Source organism: Peromyscus leucopus, chromosome 14, assembly GCF_004664715.2.
Source record: "Peromyscus leucopus breed LL Stock chromosome 14, UCI_PerLeu_2.1, whole genome shotgun sequence".
NCBI classification, from domain to species: Eukaryota; Metazoa; Chordata; class Mammalia; order Rodentia; family Cricetidae; genus Peromyscus; species Peromyscus leucopus.
Window position 1 is genome coordinate 81,812,432 of NC_051075.1, and position 20,814 is coordinate 81,833,245.

At 39.6% G+C, this 20,814-nt stretch overlaps 1 gene segment (V, D, J or C); it reads left to right on the forward strand.

The window, feature by feature from the left end:
• Positions 1-17,738: 17,738 nt before the first annotated feature.
• LOC114688583 lies at positions 17,739-19,271 on the forward strand. The segment is given in 3 exon segments: positions 17,739-17,814; positions 17,920-18,248; positions 19,203-19,271. Coding segments are annotated over 3 exon segments (444 nt in total).
• Positions 19,272-20,814: the final 1,543 nt, after the last annotated feature.

The window sequence follows — 20,814 nt, forward strand, 5'->3', positions numbered from 1 at the left end:
ACAAGAGTCTGGACCTCCCCAGAAGGGACACTGGGGCTAAATATAGGCTGTAGCTCCTCTGCTATACAAGGTATAAAAATTGTCCCAGTAAAGGTTGAGCCTGACTTTACTAAAGAAATTAAGATTATTGTACAACCCTCTACAAAACAATTCAGATTCATGCAGGGCAGAGCCTAAGGGAGCTGCTGGTGTGAATTCCAGTGATATGGCCTTCTGGATTCAGGAAATTAAATATTCCAAACCAACTAAACACTTAAAATACAGGGGGAAAAATAATTGGCTTGCTAGACATAAGCACGGTTGTTTCTTATATTTCAGGAAAAGATTTGCCAAGTACTTAAGATGACTATTACTCCTTTGTCTCTTATAGGCCTAGGTCAACCTAATATTATTGCTAGCAACTCAAAAATATTAAGATGGTCAGATAGATAAAATTATGACATATTCTGCCCATATGTCACCCGCCATACCTAACACACTATGGGAAAGAGACATACTGTAACAAATGGATGTACCATTAATTTCTGCTATGAACTAATATCATCTCAAATGCATTAGATGGGTTTTAAACTTAAAGGAACTTGAGTAAACAAGCTCAAGGCATAATTGGGCCCTTTATCCCAGAAATCATACATGACAGACATAGCCTAAGGTATCAAAATGTATCCTAGGGCCACTGTCCACTGTTGACTTGTAAATCTGATGCTCCTATCTGGGTTAAGTAATGACCTTTAAATGCTGAGAGAATTGTAATTGCTACCTGTCTGGTGGAGGAAAAACTTAAATATTGGGCATATAAAGCCCCCCACCAGTCTTTAAATCACCCCAATATCTTTTTATTTAGGAATATCAGGCTTATAGACTGTTAAAAGACCTTAAGAAATTAAATATAATTTATTAAAGCCAAGGGGAACCTCACAGCCTGGCTTCCCATCTCCCACAGCCATCCCCAGAAACCAAAAAATAATTGCCATAGATGTACAAGATTGCTTCTTTACCATGCCTCCTCACCCTAAAGATTGTCAGCATTTCAAATACTTGTAGCTTGCTACTCACCCTGCCATGATGGAGGCCAAAGCCGACATATAGAACAGGAAATGCGAGTTCTGTTTATCCAGGACTCATTCTTTGAACAGAATTCCTCATTTTATCAATACAGATTAACTTTCAGAACTGTCAGTTATAGCTTCCTCACAGTCCCCCAACCTAATAATTATATGTGTGTATGTGTGTGTGTGTGTGTGTGTGTGTGTGTGCGTATCTTACAATAATTTCATTGCACAGACGACATTATATTTATGTCAAACTATGAAACTTATGAGTCTATAGAATGGCAAGTAACTCTACAGGATATACTGGCACCTTTTCTTATGTCTGTCCAACAATTACAAATTCTTTCCCTATGGAAGCTCACCATGAGGCTTACTTATGATTTATGGTTATGAAATAAGAAGTAATACACCATTTATTTTTACTGCTTTTCAATTTTAGGAATGCCTAGAACTCATATAGACAACAGCCTTACTTATACTTCAAGAACTCTTAAGAATTGGCGCTTAGATTTTTCATACCTCCCACTACAGGCATTCCTTATTACCCCCAGGCCAAGTCACAAAGTTACACCTAAGCCTCTGTGATCTTCTCACTGGTTTTTGTAAAGGTCCTGATGTTTTCATACTGTCAGGAAGAGGATATGCTTACATATCTTCACAGGACACTGACCTGCCTTTATGAATCCTGGATCGCCTGGTCACACCATAAGTTAGGCGCTACAGAATAAAGGCACTCTAAAGCTGCCAGACTAAATACAGGCTGTTATTTACCTCTAGATTCTTAAATATTGAGCTTTGAATATAAATAAATTGATACAACTCCAGATCCTTTTGATGAACTGTTCATCAATGATATAAAACTTATAAAAATATGATTAGAAGTAACAATTCTGTTCTAAATACATTTTATTAATTTTTGTCAAAAGATAATGAGACTTGAGAGATATATAAATGACACATTTCAGAGTTCATTCTCTGGCTATCCTGAAGTTTTTTTTGAGGCTCCAAGGATTCATAATTTTGCTCTGACAAAATTTACCACTGTTATATTGCTAACATGTCTAAGATTTTTGTCCATTAAGAAGTTTCTTATCAGCTTCAGGAGATCAAAATTTGCCAACGCTCACAAGCCAAGAAGCACCAGGAGGAATGCAACCTAACTACAGTTCTTATTTCTCACTTACAAAATTTTTCTTCTCCGGGTGGGGGAGGAGCCTTCCCTCTCCCTGGCCTGGTATCCCCTTCTCTTATTTGCTAACCATGCATTTAATATCCCATAGGTACACCTAAGAGAAAAAGTTTCCTCTTTAAAACTCCTCATCTTTAAAACTCTTCGGCTGCATGTTCTACCATTAATACACACATTTGTTTCCAGCAGAAATTCTAACCATTTAAAGAGTTACAGGTTTCCATCCTCTGGACCATGGACATGCTGTCTAGCTGCAGGTCTGCACCCCACCCTCCAGCCCACACCGATGTGCTGTCCGGCCCAGCCCTGCGTCACGCCCTCCAGCCCATGAGACAGAAAATTCTGCTACACTGCCTGTCTCACAGAGCCTGAGACAGCCTGCGCTTCCTGGGTTTCCACTGCATCCCAGGCCTCAAGACCCCCAGCTTCGCCCCCATATCCTCAGGAAGTAACCATGAGAGATTTCTACAGCCCCCTTTGTCACGTACCCCTCTTTGTGAACTGAACTCTCCAGCCCAGGGGCTGGACTGCCCTTAAAAAATGCTCTATTATTAATTGTATAAGTTCTGCCCATGATCCTAAAATGTATGTACTATCAGATATTCTCCTAATGTACTTATGACAATTGTTCTGTATGTAAGTCTTGCTATGTATACCCTGACACAGGTTATTACTGTTTTCTCATAGCTAGTGGTTTAATAATGCATTGATTACAAATTTAAATTAGGTAAGCTTCAGCTGCAGCCTTAATCCCATAGGTATTCAGGACTCTTTAACTATGCCTCCTTAAAAGACAGGTAAACCAAATTAATACCCCTAACCAAAGAATAATAGATAAAGTTAATGTTCCAAACTAACCATTTCTTTTTGATAAGTCACAATCATAGTATTCAGACACTTTTGACCATATTATGCCATACTAGCTAAGGATAGATTTTTATGATTAATCATCTGCTCCCTTTTGGAGACAGAGATATTCTAACTATATACAGCTATACCTATTATCCTCAGCCTGCCATCTATATAGAGTATTGATTATAAATATATATATCATAGGTACAATATTGATTAAATATCAATGTTAATCATTACTTATCATTTTTCAGAAATCTCCAAACTTAAGTTTATCTACATATTCACTGTCCTACAAAAAATTTTTTTTTAACTAAATGAAAAAAGGGGAACTGCTGCGGGCCGCAGAAATATATCATAAGAACTCAGCTGGTTATGGCAAAGTCACTACCTGGAGGGATCAGGGAATTCCTCCAGAGGAAGCCAAATCCCAAGGAGTTTTTGGTGTTACTTGGCTTGTTATATATCAGCTGTATTCTGTTATGAAAATCATGTGTGCCTTCATAGCTTTCCCAATTGACTTTTCCCTAAGAAGAGCTAACAGTGTAGACTGATCACTCTCTGGACATACACATTCCAGGCATTTGGAGAACAGCCTCAGGAAATGCTTTCTCTGGAATCAGATATCTCCCCTAGCCACTTTCAAGAACTACAGGAAACACCACCCAGGTGGGCGCCCATTGTTAGTCCCAGGTGGACTAACAATGATAACAGCCCACATGCGAGTCTCCTGACTTAAGGTAAATTCCACAAGGGGACACCGCCTAGGTCAGGTAGACATTAAGTAATAGCTTTACACAATTTAGCTCAGACCCCTCCTTTCTTACAGCCTTACTAACTTTATAGACCTCTAACTACTTACCTAACCACTTCTAGGAATATTTAGATAAACTTCTGTGCTAACAGCTATGCTCAGCCAGAACTCCCAGTTCAAGCCTCCCTGTAATTATCATTATTGGTAGCATCTGGCCAGGTCCATCACCGGATGGAGGAAAGTACCTTATCAGAGATACCTCTGTACTCGCTAGAACAGACTTAAGCATCCAGGTTACCTGTTTGAGAAGGCCTGGCGGATGTGTCAATTAAGCCTATTCTTATCACCCCTCCATTTGACCCTGGAAGCCTGGCTTTGCACTGCTAAGGAAATACTGCTTGTAAGTGTATATAGACCAGAACTCCCAGGGCAGGAGACTCAGAGAAGAGAGAAGAGAATGGAAGAACGAGATGGGTAAGAACTTGAGAGGAACGAGCTGAGAGGGGGAAGAACTAGATTGAAGAGCTAAAAGAGAGGACTAGAGGAACGAGATGGAAGATGAGGAAGAGCCAGATGGGGAAGAACAAGATGAGGAAGAGCCAGATGAGAGAGAAGGAGACGGGAGAGGAGCTGATAGGGGAAAGAACTAGATAGATGAGAACCTAGAAGGGACAGAACTAGATGAAGGAATTAAGATAGAACATAGAGGGGACAGTAGATAAATATAGAGAAATCAGGCAAGAAAGGAGCTAGACATGAGAACAGAACTAAAGCTGTGTATAAAGGATGTTATGCCAGAGGAATTAAAGCAAGTGGACTATAGAACTCGGTGTGCTGAGATTTTATTTCCTGATAATAGTCCTCGCCGTTAGTAGTTCTCTCTCCTGAGCCCCTGGGATGTATAATATTAAGGCTGGTCCCTCTAATATTATACAAGAATATTCTATAGGTCTATGAAGTGATTGAAGATTACCTGTCCATCTGACCTATGTATCTATATATCTGGATAACCTAACTAACGTAACTGTAGAGATGACAGGCATAGGTGACTATAAATCTATAAGTCTTCTCTACTGAAATAACCTAAGGCCTAAAGCTTCAAGTAAACAAGGTAAACAGTCTATAAGCAAATGTATGGTAAAGAACAATGACTTCAAAATTGTGACAATACACAAGACATTTATAACAGAGGTAGGAATATATAGTGTGATATGCAATATGACAATAATCTTAAATATATATCAATATACCGAATATCCTAAACAGAAGTCGAACATACATAAAGTATGACAGATATGAATTTACATTTGTATCAATATAAAAATATTTCAAATAAGAGTAGAAATATATGTACATTATAACAAATATAGTCCTGTATTTGTATCAATATACAAATTATCTTAAACAGGAATATAAAAATAGTTTACATTTGTATCAACATATAAGAATACATAGCAGTACAAATAACAGTAGAAATTATCTAAGGTTGCTATTTTATTAAATTTGTTTACTAGTATATACAATGATCTACCATAATATCTTATACCTATCCATTTCATTTCTTCTCGGTCCACCTCCACCATTCAGGGTTGTGGAACAGAGAGAGCGCTTGCCCATCCAGATCTCAGGTCTCCAGGTGCCTCCCCTGGCCCCGCCTCGTAGGCATGACAGTTGCCAAAGTCTCAATGGGGCCTGGAACTTCCAGATCAAAGCTGGAATGGCTACCCACTACAGAGGATATTCAAGTTTGTAATGGATAAAGCTCATACTGAGGGGACAGAGTGTTGGACTATGGACATATTTACATAAGGAGGTTCTGATGACCAGCAGGGGGCAGGAGAGACTCACCAACCCTTACAAGTAAGGGGCTGCTCTTCTGGGTTCTGTTTCTTTCAGTCAGCTGGTCTGGTCTCAACCTCTTCTTCCCAGCTTGGTTTTGCCCCTCAAGGGACTCTCAGCTTTTATTGTTTACTCTGGCAGGGAGGAACCTAGAGAATCTGGTCGTTTCTGGGGCCTTCCTGGATAGATTTGAGTTGTTTGCCTGCTTGCTTTAGGAGCTTCCCTGCTGGATGGAATATTTCTGTCTCAGAGGAAACTGTTGTTTAACAGAGGGTTGGACTCGGGAGTGGTAGGTAAACACTCAGTCGTTGAGCCCAATGCAAATATATTTATTTTGTAAAATAAATTATATTTTTTCTCAGTTGTAAAGATTGAAATGGCTCATGTAATTAGTGTATGCACAGGTGCTTGTTTGTTTTCTTTTTCTTCTTCTTCTTTGAGACTGGGTTTCAGGCTGGCTTCAATTTTTTCTATCATGCTGGGGTGGGTTTGGGTGATGCAGCCGTCTTTGAGTCATTTCTGCTCCTGTAAGTAACCCCTTACCCATATTCCTGTAATAACCCCAATAAAACTCACTGGTTTACAAAGTTGGAAAAAAAAAAAAAAGTAAAGGGCCGCAAAAGCAGAAAAGGAAATTGTGCATGATTGTGTTCCAACAGCCTCTATGGATTTCATTCTTGACATAATTACCTTCAGAGTCCATGGTGTTGTTGACACGTGACGTCATCATGTTAAAACACTGCAGATGTTCTTTGTTAAATAGAATCAACATATGAGTTCACTGAGAGTGAAATTGGATCTTTATTGCCACTAGATAAGGAACTCTGTCACAAATCTCTTACCTCTATTCATTAAGTATATTTAGGACTCAGGCCCACAGGAATATCGGTGGGGGGTGGATGTCTCTGGAGTTCCCAGGTGATCATAGAGGAGTCCATTCTCCTGCTATGCCTGACGAAATTTTAAATGGCCTTTTCTTCTGCTCCCCACCTCCCCACCCACTCAACTCCACTCCCTTTCTCTCTCTTCTATGGGAAGCAAACAAATAGGAAAAAAAAGAAATATTTTTAGTCACAGGAAACACACACAAAGGAAAAAGGAAAAACAAATATACAATCACAAGATCATAAACCATGATACATATGCGAAAGACCATTATTACCAAGTCTTGAACCTGTGCAGGCCCTGTGCATGACGTCACAGACTCTGTGAGTTCATATGGGAATTATCAATTCTGATGTGTCCAGAAGACACTGTGTCGTTGGAGTCATCTACCCCTCCGACGCTTACAACCTATTCAGCTTTTAAATTCTTTCCTGAAATAAGGCAAAACTATGGAACTATTTTGTGTAACCAAAAACAATGGCAACACCCACCACATATTATTTTCAGCATGTTTGGGGCCTCTGTGACCATTAACTCATAGGGATGTATGATGTGCCCAGCAGTGAGATGAGCAATAACTTGTGTCTTTGGGGAGCAGCACTGTTCACCCATCCAGGTGCCTTTGTTCAAGTATTCATAAATTAGAACAAAATACAGAGCTCATCCATGTGCTTTCTACCCAGCATTCTACAAGCACATATCTCACAAATCCACAAAGCATGATCAGAACCAGACTACCGAGACAATACTAATAGCTAACCTACAAGCTTTATTTTGACATTTTTAGTTTTGCATATGCTTTTATTAATTACTTTTGATAAAAATACTTTAACAGCATATCCATAAAAGAACACCATAATCTGAGGACATAATTAAGCCATGAACACAAATACCCCAAATGTAAAACTAGCCATCTATGAACCATTAATTATTTCCAGAATTTTTATTATAGACAAAAATTGCAGTTTCTTTGCCTTTTCATTCCATCCATTGCTTTGTTATGCTTTCGGTATCCATGCCATCCATTTTTGTCATGCCACAAGCATTTGATGTCCTCTATAATTATATTTTCACTTACACTGCAAGATTATAGACTTCAATATTGCTTTCTTATAACTGTAATTTTTTAATCCTATTCCAAACCATCATTTTTGCATTTCCCAACATCATTTTATGTTTTAAACTCTGTGTCTCCAGGAGATTCCACCATTTTTATTTTATTTATATTTTACTATATCCTATCTCCTAATACTTTACAGCCCAATGGAACTTTTCTAGTCTCTTTGCTTTTACAAATTAAACACAGAAGACAAAACATTCAAATCTTGGAACCACATGTAAGATAAAACATGCACCATTTGTTTTTGTGTGTTTGAGTGACCTCATTCAGTGTATTTTTTCCAATTTCATCCACTTACCTGTAGATTCCATATTTTATGTTTTGCCACTGAATAATATTCCAATGTCTGTGTGTCCCACATTTTCATTATCTATTTCTCAGTTGTTGGAAATCTAGGTTGATTCTGTTTTCTCAGCTGTTGTGAATAGAGCAGTAATAAACATGGATGTGCAGGTGTCTCTGTAATAAGACATAGAGTCCTTTTTGTATGTGCTTGGGAGGGATATAGCAGGGAGATATCACACTTCTAGTTCTTCTATTTTGGTGAAATCTCTGAATTGATTTCCGAAGTCATTACACTAGTTTACAATCCCATCAGCAATGGCTCAGGATTAGCCTGTCCTCTTATCCATGCCTGCATTTGCTGTCATTTGTTTTCTGGACCATGGTTACTTTAACTGAGGTAAAAATGTAACATTAAAGTTGTTTTAATCTGCAGTTCATTATCAGCTAAGGACTTTTGTTGCAGGACATAGAGAAACAACATGGAACTGAACAGGAAATTCTTCCTGTTGGCTAGGTTTCCTAGTTCAGAAACATTTTATGCAGTTTTCAGGGAGAAAAAAGTCACCAATGAGCTTATGAAGTGCCAGACCTTGCAGTGTATAACATCAGGCTCCAGGTAAGATGTATCCAGTAGTGCTGACTGTCATGTAGTGACCCATTGCTTTCTACTTGGATTAGTGTCCTGCTCCACAAGAAAGACTTCATTCTAAGTGAGTATGTTCAACAGACCATGGCTGCATTATCCATTGGTCTTCATAGACTCTAATTCTATTGATGCCGATCAGTTATCAGAATGCTTTGTAAATACTTATGTTCATATTCCAAAAATGCTGCTGCTCTCTGCCTTGATAATAGAATCTTCTGTTTGTGTATAATGATTAATGCAAACATTTATAACTGGTCAAAGTGCTGAGAATGAGGACCTGAGTTCTCAGCCACAGATGAGTCATCTATATCAACCTTCCAATCAAAAGCTCAAGGGCTTTCACAAATCAGAGAAAAGAAATAATTTAAGATCCAGAGACTGAAGTTGAAAGACATGAAATTCTATCTCCAGAGATTGACGTATTTTCTATTCTTGTTGCACAAATGAAGTCTCAGTAGCTATATTTACCAGCACAAGTCCTGCTCAAAATCAAACCATTCAAATTACATTACAAGAGTCTGTGAAATGGTGAGCAGATAAAGATGCCTGATGGCAAATCTGATGATATTAGTTAGATTTCTGAGACTCACATCTTAGAAGAGAACTGAATTTCATGAGGTGTCCTATAGGTATCACATCCAGACTTTGGCACAGGGGTGCTCTAACCCAATCCCACACTAAACAAAGTGTAATGTTATTTTTTAAAAGATTACAAGACCAATTGGGGAGGACCAAGTTCAAGAGGAGGAGCTATAGGAATTGGAGATTTTTGAGGAATTTATAATCACTTTTGTTTGGAGTGAGTCCACTTAAAGGTTGCCTAAGAGCTATTGGATGACCCCCACTCTACGAATATGGATAGCACGAATTAGAATTAGTGAGTTATTCATTAATAAAACAGAAGAGATGAAAATGTTGTTTTAGGAGTATTGGTAAAATTATTAAGGCCACTCCATGTAGTTAAAAGGGAGGTTTATTTTGTAGGGTAACTTACAAGTGAAGGGATAGGTTGTTGAGTCTGGGAAAGATGTAGCACAGTCCAGCAGTGTTCTCTGGAGAACTCTGCTCGGTCTACCTTCAGCGTCCCGGATCTAGGTACCAAGAGAGCCGGCCCATCCGGATCTCCAGTCTTCAGCGTCCTCTCTCAGCCCTGCTTTTTAGGTGTGACAGTTAGCGAAGCCTCAATGGGGGTTGGAACTTCCGGATCAAAGCTGGAATGGCTACCCACTACATAGGAGGTTCCAAGGAGAGCCAGAGATAGATAGTAAGGAAGGATATGAACATAAAATATTGCATTTCTGAATGAAAATTTCAAGGAATAAGCAAAAATATTATTTTAAAAAATCATTTTTACATGTTTTAGAATTTTTACACAGATGTATAATGTACACTGTATTTTCTCCATGAACTCAACCTATCTTTTCTTGCTCCTACCATTCCAATTTGCCACTTTTTATTCTATTAGATGGTATCATTTCTGCATCATTACATATGTGCATACATAATTATATCTCACTATGTAATATCTAAAGACTACAAATGAAATATTTATACAATATCTGTTTTTCTAAGATGATCTTAATTTACTCAATAAAGTTAACAATTTCATCCATTTTTCTAAAAATAAGGTAAGTTCTTCATAGTATACTGATGAATAAATTCTGTTGTAAATATGTAGTATGTTTTCTTGATTCAATCATTTGCTGAAAAGACATGTTTGTTTCTATAATTTATTTATGGTAGATAGTGCTGCAGTAACATTTATGTGAATATATTTTTGAGACATTTTCACTTTTATTTATTTGGATAAGTTTTTTTTTTTTAGTATGCAGCCTGGGGGAAAAGCATCGACTATTATTACATGTATATGGAAGAAACTTTCAAATTCTCATAATTTAGGAGTTTAGGAAATTCCCATTCACAATATCCTCATCCCAGTCACCACCTATAAATCAATTTTGTTATCAAAAGGACCAACTGCTCAGGCTGAAGTCTATTTGTGAACTGAGCACTTAGGCCTTAATGCTGCATCTACAAAGTAATGTTACACCCACAAGGCTCAGGAAATTAGTATGGGATACATGTCCTCAGACTAGATTAGAACTTGGACTTCTGCATCCTAAAGCCTGATGCAGGTTGTTCAGATCCCTCTACCAGCTATAGTAGGTCTTTATCTAAGAAGTACACTGCCTCATGAATATGGAAATCATGTGACTCTATGGTGGTAAACACAGGGATGTCCACACCAAACAACAACATACAATCAGTGTCTCCTCCACTGTCCTCACCATGGGATGGAGCAGGATTATCCTCTTCCTGGTGGCAGCAACTATAGATAAGGGACTCCCAAGTTCCAGATTAAAGGAGGGTCCATAGACTCAGGTGTAAGTGACATCCACTCTGCTTTTCTCCCCACACATGTCCACTCCCAGATTCAGTTGCAGCAGCCTGGGGCTGAGCTGGTGAGGCCTGGGTCCTCAGTGAAATTGTCTTGCAAGGCTTCAGGCTATAGTTTCAATGGCTACTATATGCACTGGGTGGTGCAGAGGCCTGGACAGGGCCTGGAGTGGATTGGAAGGATAAATCCTGCAAATGGTAATACTAAGTATAATCAGAAGTTCCAGAGCAAGGCCACACTGACTGTAGATAAGTCATCCAGCACAGCCTACATGGAGCTCAGCAGCCTGACCTCTGAGGACTCTGCAGTCTATTATTGTACCAGACACAGTGGTTAGGGTTAGGGTTAGCGTTAGTCACATCCTGAGTGTGTCAGAAACCCTGGAGGAGCAGGAAGCTGCCCTGGGACTGAGATGACAGAGAAGATCAGCCCTGAGACTTACACAGAAATGATCATTCTGAGTGTCCATTAGTCTGCTTTCTTCTCACAGTCCTATACTGCCTTTATCAACTTTTCAAAAGGTCAACTGAGAATAAAGTGATGTTGAATGATGATGTTCTTATACTACATCATCCTTTGATCAGCTCTTAATCAGTGACCACTATTGGCATGCTTTTTCTCTTATAAAACAAGATTGGGCAAACTGTGGCAATACATGACGATATAGATAGCTCTTAAATCTAAGGAACTGCAACTGTTGCTGGAGAAGATGGGAATAAGCTATAACATATATTAGAACATTAAAAGTCAAATCACCAATCCTTGGGCAAACTAAAGCCCCTTTCATAATCCAGCTCAGTTTGCCTAAACAATCAGAGGTAGTTGGAAGGAGTCTCCAAAGGTCTGTGGGGAGCTATTTTACCTCTCACTTTAAATTTAATCTTATATATTTAGTTATAGATTATCTAATTGTGAGTTGCTTATTATTATTATATATAATAATAAATATATTATTACTTTAGGGTTAGGGATGGAGCTAAATGTCATGATGTGGAGTCTTCATGGTGTGGAGTCTGCTACTTTGGCAACAAGCTGGGCTCCTGCTCAGACAGCACTGGGAAAGAACAATTGGATTTCAACAAGCTGGGACTTAGAGACCTGGTCCTGTCAGCAGCCCTGAGTGCTCATTCCCCTGTTTCCTGAAACTGGATTCTCTTTGTCACTCCTATCCACATAGACTGGACCTGTGAAAATGCATCTTGCACTGTGCAGGTGTTTTAGAGGGAGGTTTACTATACTGAGGATGATTAGCAAGTTTTGGCCTTTAATATTTTTGGAAATGGCTTTTCCAAAAACATGAAGGAGGCCATGAGGCCACTGACAGAATCTGAGCCTCACACTCCTCTATACCAACAGTTTTGAATGCTTTAATTAAATCAGTAATAGTAGGAGCAGAATTAGCAACTACAGAATGAAGCTTTTGGCAATTAGGTTTTGCATTTTCATAAGTTGATTAGGAGACAAGGTGGAAACAGCTTCTTTATTGTCTTCTATTCTATAGCTTGTTGTAGATATCAATGCTTTGTAAATTTTTATCTGATGGTGGAAAAAAGCATAAGGATTTATTAATTTCAGGAATTTTATTCCAAGTAATTATGGCAGCTTGGCTGCTTTGACTGTGAACCACTTGAGGGTTGACAAGCAGTTGGGCCACTGTTTGGAAGTTTTCTTGTCTGATAAACTGATGATAAGTAATGTTTTTAGGGCAATCCTGTATTTTGTTATGAGCAACATTGGACAGCCATTTGTCAATCTGAAGTGACGTGAAGCCACAGAGTAACCTGAGGGGTGGTGAGAACTGTTTTCATAAGGGTTTTCAGTCTTAGAGTATTATTTCATTTATAAATGCCATAACTTCCATCATTCCTGTATTGAAATGTCTCTCAACCCTAGTCTCTGTAACACTTTCTTGAGACCTTCATATAGGGTAAATGGGGAGAGGGCCTTCATGGCAGGATTTTGAAATACTTCTCTAATGACTGAAAATATTTCTGTCTGAGAAGCTTTTTAAAGATATTTTAGTGGACATTGATCACATAATTAACATTTGGTAGGGAATCATGCAGAGATGGTATATGAGAAGAAACCTTTCTAGGACTTCCTTCTTTGATGAGATTGCATGTTTAGCCGAACTTTGTTCCAGAGGAATCAATGTTTTAATTTAACTGTTTTGTGGTTTGAATAAAAATATCTCCAATAGGCCTATAGATAGTGGCACTAGCCACCTACTGGTTCCACTGATCAAAGAAGTCCAAATTTCTCTTTACTTAAGACCTCGCAACAATCCAGGCAGATGAGGGAGGAGCTTTTGGGAGATGTCTAGGCTACTGTTGCTTTTGATGACAGGGATGGCCACAATTCACATTCTCACCAAGGGATCTATAAACATTTCATATCAACCCCAATGTGGGAGTGAGAATCATCAAATGGAGACCATGATTCATTAAGGAAACACAGCAACAAAATCTGTTTCTCCATATTATTTTGAAATGACATCAGTTTCATATCATCAATAACATTGTTAAATATTTGTTGCCATGTGATAGCAAAAGGAAAAAACAAATAAATTAATTGTGCAGAGCCTGAGAAGCAGGTGTGGAGAGAGGCCAGCAAGGGAGTTTCCTGACTACGTAGGATTTCTTCCTCTCAGTTAACTTCAGACAATCCCCAGGAAACCATCTCCTATGGCACTTAGAACCTTGCCTAGATGGATACAAAATCTGACACAGATAAATACACTTAGTTCCTAAAATATATGTTACTCTCTTAGGAAACTACAGAAACAGAAACAACACTATTCAAAGTCCTCTCAGTCACCGTGAAAACAGTATAGCTCACAGTAGAATGAATTCCTCAACTGAAAACCAGAACTTGACAATCTTTTTCCACAGAGAAGCAGTTTCAAGGCTCTTCATGCTAAGACTTACCTACAGTCAGTAGAAGTGTTCGTGTGAAACGTTTGGAAGACATCTATGAGATTCATTTCATTACATCACACTGAACTTTCATTATATCTACCTCACAATCAATGTTTCTGTGTGTAATTTGTTCAGATGAACTGTGTATTGGTGAAAATAGTGTATAGAGGAAGGGAGAATGCAATAAAAGAGATGCCATGATAGAGACAGACAGCATGAGGATAGAGAGAAACCCGGTGCTAGGGAAGTTACTAGGAATACCCAAGGATGACCCCAGCCTGGACTTGCTAGCAATAGTGGAGAGGGTGCCTGAACTGAACTGGCTCGCCCCAGAGATCAGACCTGTGAATATTCTGTCATCACAGAACTTTTCTGCAATGACTGATGGAAGCAGATGTAGAGATCCACAGCCAATCACTAGACAGAGCTCCAGGAGTCCAGTCAAAGAGAGAGAAGAGGGATTCTTTGTGCAAGTGCATCAGGATCATGATGGGGAAACCTGCAGGGACGACCAAACCAAACTAGAGTGAACTCATGAAAGTTGGATCAATGGCTGTGAAGCCTACATGGGACAGGAGGAGGCCCCTTGCATGGCCAGACAGTTGTGTAGCTTGATCTGCTTGGAGACCCCCTGGCGGTAAGGTGAGAATCCATCTGGTGCATGAGCAAGCTTTTTGGAGCCCACTACCTATGATGGGACACCTCCTGCACCCTTGAGGCAGGGGGAAGGGCTTGGACTTGCCTCTACTCAATGTGCCTCCCCATGGGAGGCCTTGTCTTCTTGTGTGTGGTTGGGGAGTGGTTTAGAGGGGGAGGCTGGGGGCAGTGGGGGGCGGGGGTAGGGAAGAGGGGGATCTTTGATTGGTGGGCAAAATGAATAAAAAATTTTTTCTTAATTAAAAAAAGAGAATACTGTATTGAATTTACCCAAAGTCATTTGTTGCTGGAGGGCTTCTCTCCAGCTTCCACCAAGCCCCACAGTCCCACAATCCACATATAAAATAATCACTCAGATGCTTATAATACTTATAAGCTGTACGGCCATGACAGGCTTCTTGCTAACTGATCTTTTATCTTAAATTAACCCATTTTTATAAATCTATACCTTGCCACGTGGCTGGTGGCTTACCGGCGTCTTTACATGCTGCTTGTCCTGCCGCTGGCTGCAGTGTCTCTCCCTCTTCTTCCTGTTTCCCCAATTCTCCTCTCTCCTTGTCCCGCCTATACTTCCTGTCTGGTCACTGGCCATCAGTGTTTTATTTATATAGAATGATATCCACAGCAGTCATTATGTTGGGTGTTATCTGTGCTGTTATTAATTTTTATTAACTTTCAGCAACTTTTGCTGCATATATGTTTGTACATATATATATATATATATGATCTATGTGATATATATATCTCATATATATATGATCTATCTGTATACATACATAATTGTAATATTCTTTTGTTTGATTAACGAGTATCAAGCAGTCTTTTTTAAATCTTTTAATTAGTTTTATATTGACATCAATTCTATCACATATTATAGTAGCTATGACTGTTTGTTTCTTAGTTCCATTTGCTTGGTGTAGCTTTTTCCAACCTTTAACCTAAGGTGTTGTGTGCTATGATGGTGAGGTCTGTTTCTCAAGACAGAAACAAATATGGTTCCTTTTTCTAATCCAATCTGAAGTCTGAATCATTTTGCTGAGATATTGAGACCATCAGCACTGAGTTATTATTGGAAGAAGTGTAATAGCTCCTGTCATGTTGTTTTGGGTATTTTCTTAGAACTCTGGATTAACTATTCAGTAATTGCTTACTCATTTCCTGCAACTATGAATATGTTTAGTCTCTTCTGACTAAATATTCCATTCATTATTCTCTGTGGAGTTGGATTAGAGATCATAAGTTTCTCTAACTATTTTTATTGTGAATATTTTTACTTTTCCTTTAATTTTTACAGTTTTTCTATATATAATTATTATAAGAGAATACATATTCATACTAATTTCTGATGTCCTGAATTTCAGTTGTAATTACAGCTTTTGATTTGAGACTTATCATTTGAAATTTCTGAGTTGCTTGCCAGGCGGTGGTAGCTCACAATTTTAATCTCAGAACTTGGGAGTCAGAGCCTGGCAGATCTTTGTGAGTTAGAGGCCAGCCTGGTCTACAGAGCAAGAACCAGGAGAGGCAACAAAACTATAGAAAAATCCTGTCTCACAAAACAAATAAAACAACAACAAAAGAGAAGTTTCTGAGTTGCTCTTTTTGTTCAAATGATCTTTATTCCTTCATTGTAGGTGTTTTCAGTGTTCAGGAGAAGGTTGAGTCATGAGAGAGCTAAGATAATATTTTCTTTTGAGAAACTGGTGTCCTGTATTAACTGGATTACAAGAACAGTCACCATAAAGGAACATAACACCACTTGACTGTCCTTTTCTGCCTTGTCTTCTTGTGATCTCTTGATGTCTGATTGCTGTACTGGGAGTAAGCTCTCCTGAGCATGTATTCATGAGGCTTATAGGTTCAGGAGGCACAGGGCAGTGAGTTGGAAGAGAAGTCATTTTCAAGCATGAGAAGTTTCAAAAACAGTTGGAGGCATGGGGGTGAATAATTACAGAAAAGCCATGCAGTCTGGTATCATTCTAGAGGAAAAACCTTGGAGGCATCAGAAACTTGTTGAGTAAGAGCAATGTTTACTTAGAAGTTCAGAGAAGACAATGAAGAAGCCCACCTAAGATGTTGGAAAGATAGATGACATCATGATTGAAAGGGGAGGTAGGTCACAGGAAGAGAGTAGGCTGTGGGACAGGAAGGAGCTGGACTACCTGGTGGTGCAGGGAAGGCAGGTCTCTAAGTGCCAGGTGAATCTTTTCTGTGAGGAAAAAAGACATAACTGATGGTGAAGCAAAAATAAGTACTTGAGGATCTGCAGAGTAGAAGAATATGGTGGAGAAATAAATCATCCCACTGCTGCCATAAGGAGGTCACAGTAGAATTGGGAGGGCCTTTGGAGAGAGCAGGCCTACATTGGTCGGTGTGGGATGTCAGGTGTGGGGAAGCTGAGGATGAGACATAGGTCTTGAATGTGTTTTAATTTTGATGAAAGTGTAATCTCAAATTGTATTTGTATTCATGTAATGAAGACCTTTTCTGTTTTAGGATCAAACTTTGAGCTTTATGAATGGTATGTTATAATGTTGCTCTATTGCCTCAGACACACTTGGTTAATTCAGTAAATACATGCATTCGTTATTCACTAAACCTTATACAATATCCACTAAAATTATCATATTTGAGTTTGACATACTTTCCTAAGAATTTATTTAATAACTTCTGCTAACACATTAGGTGTGTTTATATGTACAAAGTATAGTAAAGTACCAAAGTTATATTTCTATTTATAACTATAAATTCATAATAATGTTTCCTTTCTTCATTCCTTCTCTTTTCTTTTTTGAGACACAGATTCATATTGCCCAAGCATAACTCAAACAGATAATCCTCCTGCCCTACCTCTTTTCTGGGAACTAACACAGGGCTAGAGCATGTAAAAAATTTCTTGACCAGCTGAGTTATGTCCCCAGGACAATAAGTGACACTTTGACGCTATAAATGTCACTTTGGTCCTTATTTCATCTCAGACATCTGCACTATTCATTGTCTCCTTTAAGTTTCCCTTTCCTGAGCTCATATTATAGCAGGAAGACATGCAAATAGTGTTCCCTTCTGCTCATGAAAACCAGCCCTGATCCTAAAGTTCTGACAGAGGCACCCAGATCTGGACTCACAGGTCTGCCTCCCATTCTGTGATCATCACTGAACACAGAACATTCAGCATGGAGTTGAGACTGAGCTGTGTTTTTCTTGTTGTTCTTTTAAAAGGTGATTTATAGAAACAAGGAAGTTATTCAGTGTGTGAGTGTACATGAGTGTGAGGGACAGTGGTCGTTTGTGGCAGTTTACTGACAGGATTCTCTGTGTTTTCAGGTGTTCAGTGTGATGTGCAGCTGGTAGAGTCTGGGGGTGGCCTGATACAGCCTGGACAGTCCCTGAAACTCTCCTGTGCAGCCTCTGGATTCACATTCAGTAATGCTTGGATGAACTGGGTCCGCCATGCTCCAGGAAAGGGGCTGGAGTGGGTTGCAAAAATTGAACCCAAAAGTTATAATTATGCAGCACACTATGTGGAGTCAGTGAAAGGCAGATTCACCATCTCAAGCGATGATTCCAAAAGCAGCGTCTACCTGCAAATGAACAGCTTAAGAGCTGAAGACACCGCCATTTATTACTGTGTTAGACACGGTGAGGGATATTCAGTGAGGATCCACACACAAACCTCCCTGCAGCAGTGCTCAGAACCAGCAGGGGGCGCAAAGCGCACACAGAGAGAAGGAGCAGTTCAGAACAGGAGCAGGAACAGTTGATTGCTGTTTATGTGGTCACAGCTGTTGCTCCATCTACTCATTTCTCAGAATGTTCTCTACATTTATGGTTTGTGAAAACTGTTCTGCTTTTCTGAAGCTTTAAATATATGCACCACACAGTTTAATATGAACTATGTGTGGAAAATCGCCTCTGATTGCAGAAATGACTCTGCTCAGGTCACCAGAATGAAATTCTTAGAAGGTCTGCAGCATTCATGATTTTTCTCCCTCAGGACTTTCAGGGCAAAGCCTCAGTGTTATTTTGATTATGACAGCGTTTCACATTGGGGGAGCCATGAGGGAGGTGAGGTCACACACCCCAAAAGTTCTCAGGTCTTTCTGATTCCCCTGATAACTGTGCACATCAGGCAAAGATCTGACCTATTTGTATTTATAGTTGATTCTGTTACTAAATCTGTAACATTCATCATCATATCTTTCATTACATTTTGTTCATAGCTCCTGGCCTTTGTTCTAAACACAGACAGGAGCTACTGATTGTAAACTCAGCTGGTGTCTAGGGTGTAACTCTGGGGAAGGAGGGGTGACTGGGGAAGGTTGTTTCTGAATGAAAATGTGTGTGTGTGTGTGTGTGTGTGTGTGTGTGTGTGTGTGTGTGTGTATGTGTTAAAGAAATGTGAATGGTCCCAGGTATGGTGGAGGATAAAGTTTATTATATACATGTGGAGAGATTAACCAGAGGCAGGGGCCTCTGGAGAGTCTAGAATGAAGATTACACTGATCAAGGTCAGGAGAGAGGATGGAAAGGAGGGTGGAGAGAGGGGAACAGGATGCAGCAACCAGGAGGTCCAAGGAGAGAAGAGAAGGACCAGGTAACTGAAATAGTTGGATTATATAGGACAGGGCAGCTGGGGAAGGGAAGCCCAACTCCTTGACTGGAGACATTTAGGGTAGAGTAGGGTGTGCCTACAAGGATGGCCCTGTAACAGCTAGAGACTGAGAGATGCAGGGAGAACCTGGCAGCTAGTGTCTGCTTTGATATGTTAAACAGAAACAGCCATTTTTCCTGGGTTGATATCTAACACTCACTCCTTTTTGTTGATACTATATGTTTTAGGGATGACATGTAATCTAATCCCTAATAATAAACTATTTCATGCTCTTACTAGAATATCACTGGTGAGTGGGGCCCAAGGAACTGAAATGCTGGCCCAGTCTGGAAGAGCAGACTCTTTCCTTGATGACCAGGCTCTAGAGAACCTTCTGGGTTAGGTGCTTGCAGACAACATTTGCAGCAGTTTGTAAGGCTGGACCACCCCATGCGAGCCCCTTTGAAGATTTCTGGGATGCAGATTTTGAGGGAACACCTAGAGCTGGCTAGTTGCTGGAGCAGTCAGCAATTAATTTGAAATCTTGTTGGGCCAATTGCCAAGGGACCAGCCCTCAGCAGTTCTGGTACTGAAGTGGTCTGGAAACTGCTTACACACACAGGAGACTTTTCTGGGGCCAAATCTTAGTTCTTCTTTTTATTTTTGTCTTTCTGCCATTCCTACTGTGTTTTTTCTCTGTTCTGTTCTTTTACCCTGCTGTTTGTCTTCTTCTTGGACTTGCTATACTCTTATCAGAATCAGAGTATAATGATTGTTTCCAAGATCAATGTAATGGTGTATTCTAGATGCAATGACTTTTGCCATTTTGCAGGTTATGAAAGATTGATGTCTAAGACCAGTTGCCCTATCCATTTTCTATATGTTTTGTAGTCTTATAGGGAAAATAGAGAAACAGAGGTGACTTGAAAGCTTCACTAATGAGGGAATGCCTCGGTTACTCTGAAAGGCACACAGTGCCCCAGGAGCCAAGGACTCTAACCTGAAATCCTCCCACCTGTGCCTTTCAAAGCACCAAGGACAGGTCAACCCCATTATTCCCTGCAAATCATGATGGCTCTAGGCCAAAGCAATATGTTTATTTTTCCTAGACACAGTAATTTGGCATGTTATAATCATTTAGTGACTCAGTAGTACCACGGGGTAGTGCTGGAGCTGGATCCATCTGACACCATGGAAGACACTTCACTGTGAGAAATACTAATGACCATAGAAGCACAAATAAAATGAATCTCTGACATGTGTTTGGTATCTCCAAAAAAACCAAGTCATTTTACCTGCAGTTGAGTTATGTGCACTCAAGTTTTAGGCATACATTACTGTTCAAAGGAAACAGTTAAACTTCATTATAATGATCACAAAACATGAAGAACCACTACCAGAGATCCCTGGGTTGGAATTGGTGATCATTTTTTATGTATGGCTGCCTATAGGTAGAAGACGAGTCTGTTTTCAGTAGTAAAAGGGATAATTATTGGGGAGAGGCAGTCTTAAAAATCACAGCCACAGGAGACCCCCAGAGAGTGTGATCTGGACCTGTCCCTAGTGCATGAGCTGGCTTTTTGGAACTTAGCATCTATGGTGTTTGTGCAGCCTTGGTGCAGGAGGAG